Raw genomic sequence first — 14350 nt, 5'->3', positions numbered from 1 at the left:
ATTTTTTATGGTGCAATTGTGAATGGAGTTGTTTGCCTGATTTCTCTTTCTATTGGTTCATTGTTGGTGTATAGGAAAGCCACAGATTTCTGTGTGTTAATTTTGTATCCTGCAACTTTGCTGAATTCCGATATTAGTTCTAGTAGTTTTGGAGTGGAGTCTTTAGGGTTTTTTATGTACAATATCATGTCATCTACAAATAGTGACAGTTTGACTTCTTCTTTACCTATCTGGATTCCTTGTATTTCTTTGTTTTGTCTGATTGCCGTGGCTAGGACCTCCAGTACTATGTTGAATAACAGTGGGGAGAGTGGGCATCCCTGTCTTGTTCCCAATCTAAGAGGAAAAGCTTTCAGCCTCTCTCTGTTCAGTATGACGTTAGCTGTGGGTTTATCATATATGGCCTTTATTATGTTGAGGTACTTGCCCTCTATGCCCATTTTGTTGAGAGTTTTTATCATGAATGGATGTTGAATTTTATCGAATGCTTTTTCAGCATCTATGGAGATGATCATGTGGTTTTTGTCCTTTTTACTGATGTGGTGGATGATGTTGATGAATTTTCAAATGTTGTACCATCCTTGCATCCCTGGGATGAATTCCACTTGGTCATGGTGTATGATCCTCTTGATGTATTTTTGAATTTGGTTTGCTAATATTTTTTTGAGTGTTTTTGCATCTACCTTCATCAGGGATATTGGTCTGTAGTTTCCTTTTTTGGTGGGGTCTTTGCCAGGTTTTGGTATTTGGGTTATGGTGGCTTCATAGAATGAGTCTGGAAGTATTCCCTTCTCTTCTATTTTTTGGAAAATTTTAAGGAGAATGGGTATTATGGCTTCTCTGTATATCCGATAAAATTCTGAGGTAAATCCATCTGGCTCGGGGGTTTTGTTCTTGGGTAGTTTTTTGATTACCGCTTCAATTTCATTGCTGGTAATAGGTCTGTTGAGATTTTCTGTTTCTTTCTGGGTCAGTCTTGGAAGGTTGTATTTTTCTAGGAAGTTGTCCATTTCTTCTAGGTTTTCCAGCTTGTTAGCATATAGCTTCTCATAGTATTCCCTAATGATTCTTTGTATTTCTGTGGGGTCTGTCATGATTTTTCCTTTCTCGTTTCTGGTTCTGTTGATGTGTGTTAATTCTCTTTTTCTCTTAATAAGTCTGGCTAGGGGTTTATCTATTTTGTTTATTTTCTCAAAGAACCAGGTCTTGGTTTCAGTGATTTTTTCTCTTGTTTTATTCCTCTCAATTTTATTTATTTCTTCTCTGATCTTTATTATGTCCCTCCTTCTGCTGACTTTGGGCCTCATTTGTTCTTCTTTTTCCAATTTCAATAACTGTGACTTTAGACTATTCATTTGGAATTGTTCTTCCTTATTTAAATATGCCTGGATTGCTATATACTTTCCTCTTAGAACTGCTTTCACTGCCTCCCACAGAAGTTGCGGCTTTGTACTGTTGTCATTTGTCTCCATATATTGCTTGATCTCTATTTTAATTTTGTCATTGATCCATTGATTATTAAGAGCATGTTGTTAAGCCTCCAAGTGTTTGTGAACCTTTATGCTTTCTTTGTACAATTTGTTTCTAGTTTTTTACCTTTGTGGTTCAAAAGTTGGTTGGTAGAATTTCAATCTTTCAAAATTTACTGAGATTCTTTTTGTGGCCTCTTATGTGGTCTATTCTGGAAAATGCTCCATGTGCTCTTGAGAAGAATGTATATCCTGCTGCTTTTGGATGTAATGTTCTGTAGATGTCTGTTAGGTCCATCTGTTCTAGTTTGTTGTTCAGCGCCTCTTTGTCCTTACTTATTTTCTGTCTTGTGGATCTGTCCTTTGGAGTGAGTGGTGTGTTGAAGTCTCTTAAAATGAATGCATTGCATTCTATTTCCTCCTTGAATTCTGTTAGTATTTGTTTCACATATATTGGTGCTTCTGTATTGGGTGCATATATGTTTATAATGATTATATCCTCTTGTTGGACTGAACCCTTTATCATTATGTAATGTCCTTCTTCATCTCTTGTTACTTTCTTTGTTTTTTTTTTTTGTTTTTTTTTTTGTTAAACATAGATTTATATATGACCCAGCAATTCACTCCTAGGTATATACCCAAGAGACAATAAAACATTTTCAAACAAACACTTGTACATGAAGGTTCATGGCAGCACTTTTCACAATAACCAAAAAGCAGAAACAACTCAAATGCCCATCAACTGAAGAATGAGTACATAAAATGTGGTATATCCAAAACAGATAAAATAATAAAAAGAATGAAGCACTGATGCATGCTACACAGCATGGATGAACCCCGAAAGCATAAAGCTAAGTGGCAAAAGCCAGTCACAAAAGACCACATATTATAGGATTCCATTTATGTAACATGTTCAGAACAGACAGATCTATAGAGACAAAGTAGATTAACATTTGCCAAGGGCTAAGGGAGTTGGGAATGGCAAGTAACCACGAAAGGGTAAAGGATTTATTTGGGAGGTGATGAAATATTCTAAACTGATCATGGTGATAGTTGCACAACTCCATGAATAAACTAAAAACCGTGGAATTGTATACTGTTGATGGGTGAACTCTATGGTAGGTGAATTATAGCTCTTTTTTTTTTTTTTTTTTTTTGAGAGGGCATCTCTCATATTTATTGATCAAATGGTTGTTAACAACAATAAAATTCAGTATAGGGGGGTCAATGCTCAATGTACAATCATTAATCCATCTCAAGCCTAATTCTCGTCAGTCTCCAATCTTCTGAAGCATAACGAACAAGTTCTTACATGGTGAACGAATTCTTACAGAGTGAATAAATTCTTACATGGTGAACAGTACAAGGGCATTCATCACAGAAACTTTCGGTTTTGATCATGCAATATGACCTATAAACCATCAGGTCAAATATGAATATTCATTTGATTTTTGTACTTGATTTATATGTTGATCCCACATTTCTCCTATTATTATTATTATTTTTATTTTTAATAAAATGCTGAAGTGGTAGGTAGATGCAAGATAAAGGTAGAAAACATAGTTTAGTGCTGTAAGAAGGCAAATGTAGATGATCAGATGATCAGGTGTGTGCCTATGGACTAAGTATTAATCCAGGCTAGACAAGGGCAGCAAGACATCCACGGATGCAGAAGATTTCTCTCAAAGCAGGGGGGGTGAGGTTCTGAGCCTCACCTCTGTTGATCCCCAAATTCTCACCTGATGGCCCCCCTGCGACTGTGCCTGTCTTAGGTTGTTCCTCCCTTGAGGAATCTTACCCGTCTCTGGCTAACCAGTCATCTTCCGGGGCCATACAGGGAAATGTAAAGTTGGTAAGTGAGAGAGAAGCCATATTGTTTGCAAAGGTTAGCTTTTTACTTCTTTGCAGATTTATGCCCTGTGGCTTCTATGCCCAGCACTTGTCTCGAGGTATCTTTACCACCTGGAGGAATTATGATACTCGGTAAATTCGATATGAGGCACGAATTCTATTTAAGGTTTGTAATTAGGAAGGAAGAAGAAAAGCTATAGATGTAGCATATGAAGGAAACTTGGGAGGATTGATTATTTCTTTGACATATCTTCTTGTATAGTAACTTAAGTATGTATAGGTTTTAAACTACTAACTAATTTGCACACACATATTAACATAATAGGAATACGGTGACATAAACAAAGCAAATCTATAATTACCAGCCATCTCCAGTGAAGCCAAGAAAACCATTTAGGCACCCTAGGCATTTGTGAAAATTTATCTATGATATGATGGATATTTTCCAACTGTACTTGAACCATCAGACAAATTAAAGCAGCCCATTTCTGGGATCTGTTCACATCCCATATGTTCTTTTAACCATAGATAGTCTATAGTCATGAGATTTTGGGGTGCTACAACTTGCACCCCTCCCAACCCCTGGTTGAGTTCCAACAGTACAGATCCAGTCAAATTCGTTGTCTCACTGTATGCACATGCCAGCCTAGACATCTCCCTCCTCCTTCTTATGGCAAGTCCAGGAGACGGTGGGCTGGATGCAGCCACAACCGCAGCATCGTCCGGATCCCTGTGGAGGCTTTTTGATGATCATCCCCCGGCACGAGTCCTCCAGAGAGTGCTGATGCCGGAAGCTCCTCCTCATATCGTATCTTAGTTCATTTTCTGGGTATCCAAGCTAGGCCTTGATCTTCTGCGTAGAAACAAACAGACCCTTTGCCCACACTTTGACATGCCCTCTATACCACTGTGCAGAACTCATTGGAGGTCAGCACACAGGAACTGCTTTTTTTTAATTAAGAGAAAGGAATATTATCAGCAAAGAGTACCTCCATAGCTGATCATCTGACACCCTTTAAGTGATCAACATTAAGGATATTTAAAGCATGCGTTGATCTTTGATTTACCAATAATTTTATCCTGTTAAGGAGTAATCCCCCTTTTCTTTCTTTCTTTCTTTTTTTTTTTTTTTAAATTTTTAATCTACACTTACCTGAAGAATACTATGTTTACTATGCTCTCCCCTATATCAGGTCCCCCCTAACAACCACATTACGGTTACTGTCCATCAGCTTAGCAAAATGTGGTAGAGTCACTACTTGTCCTCTCTGTGTTGTGCAGCCCACCCTCCCCTTTCTCCCTCCCCCCCATGCATGCTAATCTTAATACCCCCCTTCTTCTTCCCCCCCCTTATCCCTCCCTGTCCACCCATCCTCCCCAGTTCCTTTCCCTTTGGTACCTGTTAGTCCATTTTTGGGTTCTGTAATTCTGCTGCTGTTTTGTTCCTTCAGTTTTTCCTTTGTTCCTATACTCCTCAGATGAGTGAAATCATTTGGTATTTCTCTTTCTCCGCTTGGCTTATTTCACTGAGCATAATACTCTCCAGCTCCATCCATGTTGCTGCAAATGGTTGGATTTTTCCACTTCTTATGGCTGAGTAGTATTCCATTGTGTATATGTACCACATCTTCTTTATCCATTCATCTACAGATGGACATTTAGGTTGCTTCCAATTCCTGGCCACCGTAAATAGTGCTGCGATAAACATAGGAGTGCATCTGTCTTTCTCAAACTTGATTGCTGCGTTCTTAGGGTAAATTCCTAGGAGTGGAATTCCTGGGTCAAATGGTAGGTCTGTTTTGAGCATTTTGATGCACCTCCATACTGCTTTCCACAATGGTTGAACTAATTTACATTCCCACCAGCAGTGTAGGAGGGTTCCCCTTTCTCCACAGCCTCGCCAACATTTGTTGTTGTTTGTCTTTTGGATGGCAGCTATCCTTACTGGTGTGAGGTGATACCTCATTGTAGTTTTAATTTGCATTTCTCTGATAATTAGCGATGTGGAGCATCTTTTCATGTGTCTCTTGGCCATCTGTATTTCTTTTTTGGAGAACTGTCTGTTCAGTTCCTCTGCCCATTTTTTAATTGGGTTATTTGTTTTTTGTTTGTTGAGGCGTGTGAGCTCTTTATATATTCTGGACGTCAAGCCTTTATCAGATCTGTCATTTTCAAATATATTCTCCCATACTGTAGGGTTCCTTTTTGTTCTATTGATGGTGTCTTTCGCTGTACAGAAGCTTTTCAGCTTAATGTAGTCCCACTTGCTCATTTTTGCTGTTGTTTTCCTTGCCCGGGGAGATATGTTCAAGAAGAGATCACTCATGTTTATGTCTAAGAGGTTTTTGCCTATGTTTTTTTCCAAGAGTTTAATGGTTTCGTGACTTACATTCAGGTCTTTGATCCATTTTGAGTTTACCTTTGTATATGGGGTTAGACAATGGTCCAGTTTCATTCTCCTACATGTAGCTGTCCAGTTTTGCCAGCACCATCTGTTGAAGAGACTGTCATTTTGCCATTGTATGTCCATGGCTCCTTTATCAAATATTAATTGACCATATATGTTTGGGTTAATTTCTGGGGTCTCTAATCTGTTCCACTGGTCTGTGGCTCTGTTCTTGTGCCAGTACCAAATTGTCTTGATTACTATGGCTTTGTAGTAGAGCTTGAAGTTGGGGAGTGAGATCCCCCCTACTTTATTCTTCTTTTTCAGGATTGCTTTGGCTATTCGGAGTCTTTGGTGTTTCCATATGAATTTTTGAATTATTTGTTCCAATTCATTGAAGAATGTTGCTGGTAATTTGAGAGGGATTGCATCAAATTTGTATATTGCTTTCGGCAGGATGGCCATTTTGACGATATTAATTCTTCCTAGCCATGAGCATGGGATGAGTTTCCATTTATTAGTGTCCCCTTTAATTTCTCTTAAGAGTGACTTGTAGTTTTCAGAGTATAAGTCTTTCACTTCCTTGGTTAGGTTTATTCCTAGGTATTTTATTCTTTTTGATGCAATGGTGAATGGAATTGTTTTCCTGATTTCTCTTTCTATTGATTCGTTGTTAGTGTATAGGAAACTTTCTTTGTTTTGAAGTCCATCTTGTCTGATACTAGTATTGCAACACCTGCTTTTTTCTCTCTGTTGTTTGCATGGAATATCTCTTTCCATCCCTTGACTTTTAGTCTGTGTATGTCTTTGGGTTTGAGGTGAGTCTCTTGTAAGCAGCATATAGATGGGTCTTGCTTTTTTATCCATTCTATTACTCTGTGTCTTTTGATTGGTGCATTCAGTCCATTTACATTTAGGGTGATTATTGAAAGATATGTACTTACTGCCATTGCAGGCTTTAGATTCGTGGTTACCAAAGGTTCAAGGGTAGCTTCTTTACTATCAATCCTTCTAACTTAACTCGCTTCTTAAGCTATTATAAACACAGTCTGATAATTCTTTATTTCTCTCCCTTCTTATTCTTCCTCCTTAATTCTTTATAAGTTAGGTGTTTTATTCTGTGCTCTTTTGTGTTTCCTTGAACTGCTTTTGTGAGTAGTTGATTTTATTTTTTTGCCTTTAGTTAGTATTTGGTTGGTTTTCTTTCTTTGTTGTGATTTTATTTTCTCTGGTGACATCTCTTTTGCCTTAGGAGTGCTCTCATCTAGAGCCATCCCTTTATATCCTGTAGAGGTGGTTTGTGGGAGGCAAATACCCTCAACTTTTGCTTGTCTGGGAATTGTTTAATCCCGCCTTCATATTTAAATGATAATTGTGCTGGATAAATATTCTTAGTTCAAGGCCCTTCTGTTTCATTGCATTAAATATATCATGCCATTCTCTTCTGGCTTGTAAGGTTTCTTTTGAGAAGTCTGATGATAGCCTGATGGGTTTTCCTTTATAATTGACCTTTTTCCTCTCTCTGGCTGCCTTTAATACTCTGTCCTTGTCCTTGATCTTTTCCATTTTGATTAGTATATGTCTTGCTGTTGTCCTCCTTGGGTCCCTTGTGTTGGGAGTTCTGTGGGCTTCCATGGTCTAAGAGACTATATCCTTCCCCCAGTTTGGGTAAGTTTTCAGCAATTATTTTTTCAAATACACTTTCCATCCCTTTTTCTCTCTCTTCTTCTTCTGTTACCCATATAATGCGAATATTGTTCCATTTGGATTGGTCACACAGTTCTCTTAGTATTCTTTCATTCCTGGAGATCCTTTTATCTCTCTCTACCTCAGCTTCTCTGTGTTCCTGTTCTCTGATTTCTATTCCATTAATGGCCTCTTGCACCTCATCCGGTCTGCTCTTAAGGCCTTCCAGAGATTGTTTTATTACTGTATTCTCCCTCCTAATTTGATCCTTTAGCTCTTGCATATTTCTCTGCAGGTCCATCAGCATGGTTATGATCTTTATTTTGAATTCTTTTTCAGGATGATTGGTTAAATCTATCTTCCCAGACTCCCTCTCAGGGTTTGTCTGGGTGATTTTCGACTGGATCAGATTATTCTGCCTTTTCATGGCTATAGTGGTAGTCGTAGGCAGTTGGTGCATATGGCAGCTGGGAGTTAAATGTCTCACACACAGGGAGCAGCTTCTGGTTTTATTTCCTTGACCACCGCCAGTGGGGCAGCCATCGTGGCAGCCCAGAGCCTTGTAAGGAGGGGTAGGCATGCCAGGTGTGCTCTCCTGAGAGAATGGCAACCCTTTGCACCCTGTCCTGGCTTCCTCTGTGTGTGCGTGCCAGTGGGGCCTCTGAGTCTGGCCCAGGCGGCTGCAGAGGGGGCTCTGGGCAGTTTCTGTGTGCACGGCCACTCTCAGGCTTCTCTCCTGCTATGGTGGGGCCGTGCCTGAGGGGAAATGGATGGGATGCTGTTTATCACAGTGAGGGGCTTCAGAGCTCTGCTTCCTCCCAGGGTCCTCGAGCGCCTGAATTTCCCCAGGATTCCCACCTATTGGGCCTAGTGTGCTGGGACACTTCCATCCAGCTGTGGAGCCCCAGTCCCTTTAAGAATTTCAAAAAGCACTCACTTTTATTTTGTCCCAGGGGCGCCAGCTGTGGGAACCTGCTCACAGATTTTACTGTTCCATTTCCGTAATATCCAGCACACCATGCAATGTATGTCTGCGCTGCTGGTGCGAATGGCTAGGGCTGGGTATTTAGCAGCCCTGGGCTCCCTCTCTCTCCCCACTCCGACTCCTCTCCTCCCGCTGGAGAGCTGGGTGGGGAGGGGCCACTCGGGTTCCACCAGGCCACAGCTTGTATCTTACCCCCTTCGTGAGGTGCTGAGTTCTCACAGATGTAGATGTAGCCTGGCTGTTGTACTGTATCTTCTGGTCTCTTTAGGAATAGTTGTATTTATTTTATTTTCTAAAATATATATGGTTTTGGTAGGAGATTTCCGCTGCCCTCCTCACACTGCCATCTTGGCTCCTCCTTGGATTTTCATTTTTTAAAACCACTTCTTGTTCTCAATTTTGACATCACCTCTCTACTCCTTCAGCCTTCTTTGTTTTATTAAGGTATCACCGATATACAGTCTCATGAAGGTTTCATATGAGCAACATTGTAGTTACAATATTCACCCACATTATCAAATCTCCCACAAACATCCCATTCCAGTTATTGTCCATCAGTGTAGTAAGATGCTATAGAGTCACTTGTCTTCTCTGTGCTATACTGTCTTCCTTCAGCCTTCTTTCTTTCACCATATACATGTGAATGCAGATACCTATGTGTGTTCAAATCAGATAAAGATCAAAGACTTTGCATTTTTCTTCTTTCCCCTCTTTTGCTTAGGGCTTTAGATGCCATGCCTTTAGCCATTGACAGTTTTGGATCTAAAACATTATGCTACTAGCAACTATATCTAGTTGTTTTCAAGTGGTGTTATAAGTTAAATACTTTCTAGTGGTTTTATAAATTAAAGTCGTTCATAATTTTCATAGTATTTTTAAGTATCTGGAAATTAAGTGATTTCTTTATTTAACAGATATACACAAAAGAGTGGGCTCATGTTCTAAACCACAAAAGTAAGCACATGGAGGAAGCTGTCAAAGAACTTATATCAATATTTGAGACTATTTCTGAAGTTAAGGACAGCACAAAAACAGCAAAACGGTTACCAGGTAATTTCAGTAGTTTTAATGTTTGAACCACAAGAGTTGCAGATATGTTTTTTAGTAGGCGTCTCTGCTTAGAGGGTACCAGTGTTCCAGACTCCCAAAAGGAAAGCAGGTGTTTGTCATATACCACATCATTTGCACAAACTGTTTAGAGATTGTGAGCCCCTTTTATCAGTTAGAGAGTGGTGGGAACTTTTCTGAAATTGAGTTCCCAGATGCCAGTCAAGGACCAATCTTGCAAGCAGGCCTTTCTATGGCCAGCAGTCTTACACTTGCTATGTTAAATGCTGTCTCTCTCTGCACAGAATTCTAAAATGGCTGGAGACATTTTTGGTTGTTACACAGCATAGGGGTGCTACTGTATCTAATGGGTAAGGGCCTGGAATGCTGAACATCTTACAAGGTACAGGACAGGCCCTCAACAGCTACGAATGTCAACCATGCTGAGGCTGAGAAACTCTGAGCTTAAATAAGTATCCACAGCATGTCTTCTGTCTCTCAGAGTTCTTCCTCTTAGTTTAATTATTTTTCTCAGAAGTGTCAAAAACACAAAAGTATCAGCTCATTAAGTTAGATAACTCAAAAGGTAAACTGATGTTTTAGAAAGGTAATATGTAAAACCCTCTTCAAATGTTACTTAATTCTAGATGCCAAGAGTATATTTGGAGAGCATATTTCTTAGTAGAATGACAGTTCTATTGTGATGGGTGATTTAAATTGAATTCAAGGCAGGAACAAATTTAAAATTTTTAAAAAAAGAACTCTTTAAGAAGGGGTTTCCTAGGAAGGGCTGGCCATATGTAATAAACCAAATGCTCAACATTAAATGTCATGTTTTTGTTTTGTCTTTGATCTATAGAACAAAAGAAACATGTTGCTTTTGAAATTGAAGCAGAAGAGGGGGAAAGCACTGATTATGAGCCTAAAGTGACTGAGGTTGATATTAGTAATAAAGAAGATGGATTTAAAAAGGTATTTATTGTGAAACCACCTCATGCAGCTTTACAAAATTACGATTCATGGGATTGTAGGTAAAACCCCAAGTGTTGCTTCTTCCAGGCAGTTCTGCAACCAACCCATGTGGATTTATAATCACTCTAGATTTATAACAAAATCCAGAATAGGAATTTTCAGTTCTACACTGCAGAGTCTGGCAAGATATAACAGTCCTTAGAGTTTTCCCCGATATCATCAACTTCTTATGTGATTCTGTCAATTAAAGTTTATATAGTTATGTCCCCCTATTGTGACAGACCATGTTTTCTTATATAGTAAATGTCATACTTCTGGGATTGTAGCACCAATCCATTTGACATAAAAAACTTTGTTCTCAGTTATTGTATTTAATAGAGTCACTGATACTGTATGCTGAGACTTTGATTCACTTGGGGCCCAGGAATCTTCATATTTTTTGCTAGTGGCACAGTTAGCCTGTGGACTCCCCACAGGAAAAGCCCTGGATGGACAGATTTTCACACTGTATTGAGATGTATTGAGAATAATGGTTGAGAAGGAAGCATGAGATTCTTTCTCTTCCTTAGACCTCACCTTTCTGGTCATGCATCAGTTCTGAATGCCACTCCCACATCTGCACTAATTCCTGTTTTTTCCTGCTCCATCAGTTTTCTTTTAATCCCTCATATTCATCTCCTTTTTATTCCTTCTCTGTTTTGCACTCTTTTACCCTCTCTAATACATATTCTTAACACAGTTTTAGAAATAAACAGCACACATTTATTCTGTTTCCACCTTCCTGCTCAAGGATGATAATGCCAATCGATAGGGAAATATTTTCCTGCTGTGTCTAGATTTTAGCAGTAGATGTGTTCAGTACTGTGCACCAGGCAGCTATTACCAATCAGCAGGAGTCAGCTAGAGAGAGGAGGCATGCTCCCATGTCACCGCTCCTTCTCTTCCTGTTGCATTCTCTTTGACACTGGCTGGGGTTCTTAGAGTGAGACTGGTACCATCAGAGCCTCTCAAATTGAGGATCTCTTGAAACTGTATTAGAGTGGTCACCTCCTCATTAGCCTCTGCCTCTCAAATCCATCTTCCACATTGCTGCCCAAATTGTCTAACATAAAAATCTAGTGATGTCATGCCTGTGCTTTACCCTGATAATTCACCAACCCTGATCACATTCCTCTTTGTTCACACCTGACAACTCTTCTTTGACCTGATTCCAACTGACTGGCCCCTCCAAGTCTCAGAGAGGCAAAGTGTGATAGAGTGGAGAGGAACAGCGTGGCCAGAAACTGGCCCTGGATGTGGAATCACTTTGCAAGCAAGATGTGGTACCCAGATCTCTGCCAAGGCTCAGCATGTCTTGTGTTCTGGGCTACTTCTCTGGAGTAAAAGAACAGCTTGAAGAGAGGGGCAAACCATGGTCCCAGGATGGTGGAAGACATCCCGTGTATTTTGGTACTGTACATTTTAAAATGTACTTGTCCACCAAGCTGAGCTTTTTGTGGAGATTAAATGTCAGCTTGTGCCTACACCCTTAAGCATCAAGAAATGTACCACACAGTGTACAATGGTTTCCTTTCTTCCATATCCTCTCCAGCACTTGTTATTTGTTGTCTTTTTGACAATAATCATTCTAACATGTGTGAGGTGATAGCTCATTATGGTTTTGATATACATTTTCCTAGTGATTAGTGATGTTGAGCATCTTTTCATGTGCTTGTTGACCATCTGTATGTCTTCTTTGGAGAAATGTCTGTTCAGATTCTCTGTCCATTTTTTAATTGAGTTGTTTGTGTTTTTTTTGTTGAGTTGTATGAGTTCCTTATATAGTTTTTATAGTAACCCCTTTTTGAATATCTGATTTGCAGATATCTTCTCCCACTCAGTAGGCTGCCTTTGCATTCTGATGATGGTGCCCTTTGCTGTGGAGAACATTTTTATTTTGATGTAGTCCATTGTTTATCTTTGCTTTTGTTTCCCTTGCTTTGGAGTTAGATCCACAAAGATGACACTAAGACCAACATCAAGGAGTTTACTGTCTGCTTTCTTCTAGGAGTTGTATGGCTTTGGGCCTTACCTTCAAGTCTTTAATCTATTTTTAGTTAATTTTTGTTTATGGTATAAGGTAGTGGTCTAGTTTCATTTTTTTGCATGTGCCTATATTGTTTTCCCAGCACCAATTATTGAGGAAACTGTCCTTTCTCCAGTGTTTGTTCTTAGCTCCTTTGTCATACATAGTTTAATTGTCTGTATATGTGTGGGCTTATTTCTGGGTTCTCTGTTCTGTTTCATTGATCTGTGCTCTCTTTTTGTATAAATACAAGACTGTTTTGATTACTATAGCTTTGTAATATAGTTTGAAATCAAGGAGCATGATACCTCCAGCTTTTTTCTTCTTTTTCAAGATTGCTTTGGCTATTCAGTATCTTGTGGTTCTATACAAATTTTAGAATTATTTATTCTAATTCTGTGAAGTATACCTTTGGAATTTTGATAGATATTGAGTTGAATCTGTAGGCTACTTTGGGTTGTATGGACATTTAACAATACTGATATCTTTCTATTTATTTGTGTCCTTAATTTCTTTCATAAATGTCTGATAGTGTACAGGTTTTTCACCACCTTGGTTCAGTTTCTTCCTAGGTATATTATTACTTTTGATGCAAATGTAAATGGAATTTTTTTCTTAATTTCTCTCTCTGATACTTCATTGTTAGTGTATAGAAATGCCACAGATTTCTGTATATTGATTTTGTATCCTGCCACTTTAGCAAATTCATGTATTAGTTCTAGCAGTTTTTTGGTGGACTCTTTAGGATTTTGTATGTATAGTATCATGTCATCTGCAAATAGTGACAGTTTTACTTCTTCCTTTCCATTTGGATGCTTTTTACTTATTTTTGTTGCCTAATTGCTGTGACTAGAACTTCCAATACTATGTCAAATAAAAGTGGTGAGACGGGGAAGGCAGTAGAGCACAGAAAAGACAAGTAATGACTCTATAGCATCTTACTACCTTGATGGACAGTGCCTGCAATTGTGGGAGGAGGTGGTGAGGACTTGATACTATGGGTGAATATTGTAACCACAATGTTGCCCATGTGAAACCTTCATAACATTGTATATCAATGATACCTTAATAAAAAATAAATAAATCCAAATAAAATGGTGAGAGGGCATCCTTGTCTTACTCCTGTCCTTAAAGGAAAAGCTTTCAGCATTTCACCATTTAGTATAATATTAGCTATAGGGGTGTCATATATAGCCTTTATTATGTTGAAGTATGTTTCCACTATACCCACTTTGTTAAGAGATTTTACCATAAATGGAGTTTATTTATCAAATGACTTCCATCCTGCTTCAATGGAGATGATCATATGATTTTTATCTTTTGTTGTGTTAATATGTTGTATCACATTGATTCATTTGTGGATGTTGAACTATCCTTGTATACCTGGAAGAAATCCCACTTGATTATGGTGTATGATTCTTTTCTTTTTCTTTTTTTTCTGTCCTTTATTTTATTTTATTTTATTTTATTTTGGTATCATTAATCTACAATTACATGAAGAACATTATGTTTACTAGGCTCCCCTCTTCACCAAGTCCCCACCACATACCCCTTCACTGTCACTGTCCATTAGCTTGATAAGATGCTGTAAAATCACTACTTGTCTTCTCTGTGTTGCACAGCCCTCTCCCCGTGCCCCCTCCCACACTATACATGCTAATCGTAATGCCCCCTTTCGTTTTCCCCGCCCTTATCCCTCCCTTCCCACCCATCCTCCCCAGTCCCTTTCCTTTTGGTAACTGTTAGTCCATTCTTGTGTTCTGTGGTTCTGCTGCTGTTTTGTTCCTTCAGTTTTCCTTTGTTCTTATACTCCACATATGAGTGAAATCATTTGGTACTTGTCTTTCTCCACCTGGCTTATTTCACGGAGCATAATACCCTCTAGCTCC

General features: G+C 38.9%; 1 protein-coding gene across 1 annotated transcript in view; it reads left to right on the top strand.

Moving 5' to 3' along the window:
- DNAH8 (dynein axonemal heavy chain 8) overlaps positions 1-14350 on the top strand; it is a 336734-nt gene that overhangs the window by 86511 nt on the left and 235873 nt on the right. Inside the window, exons 22-23 of the mRNA XM_073224126.1 lie at positions 9292-9427; positions 10284-10396. Of these exons, the coding sequence (XP_073080227.1) occupies positions 9292-9427; positions 10284-10396 (249 nt within the window). The remainder of the gene's footprint in view (positions 1-9291; positions 9428-10283; positions 10397-14350) is intronic.

This window comes from Manis javanica, chromosome 16 (genome assembly GCF_040802235.1).
Source record: "Manis javanica isolate MJ-LG chromosome 16, MJ_LKY, whole genome shotgun sequence".
Classification (NCBI taxonomy): domain Eukaryota; kingdom Metazoa; phylum Chordata; class Mammalia; order Pholidota; family Manidae; genus Manis; species Manis javanica.
The sequence above is the reverse complement of the archived record's forward strand: the minus strand, read 5'-3'. Positions and strand labels throughout refer to the sequence as shown.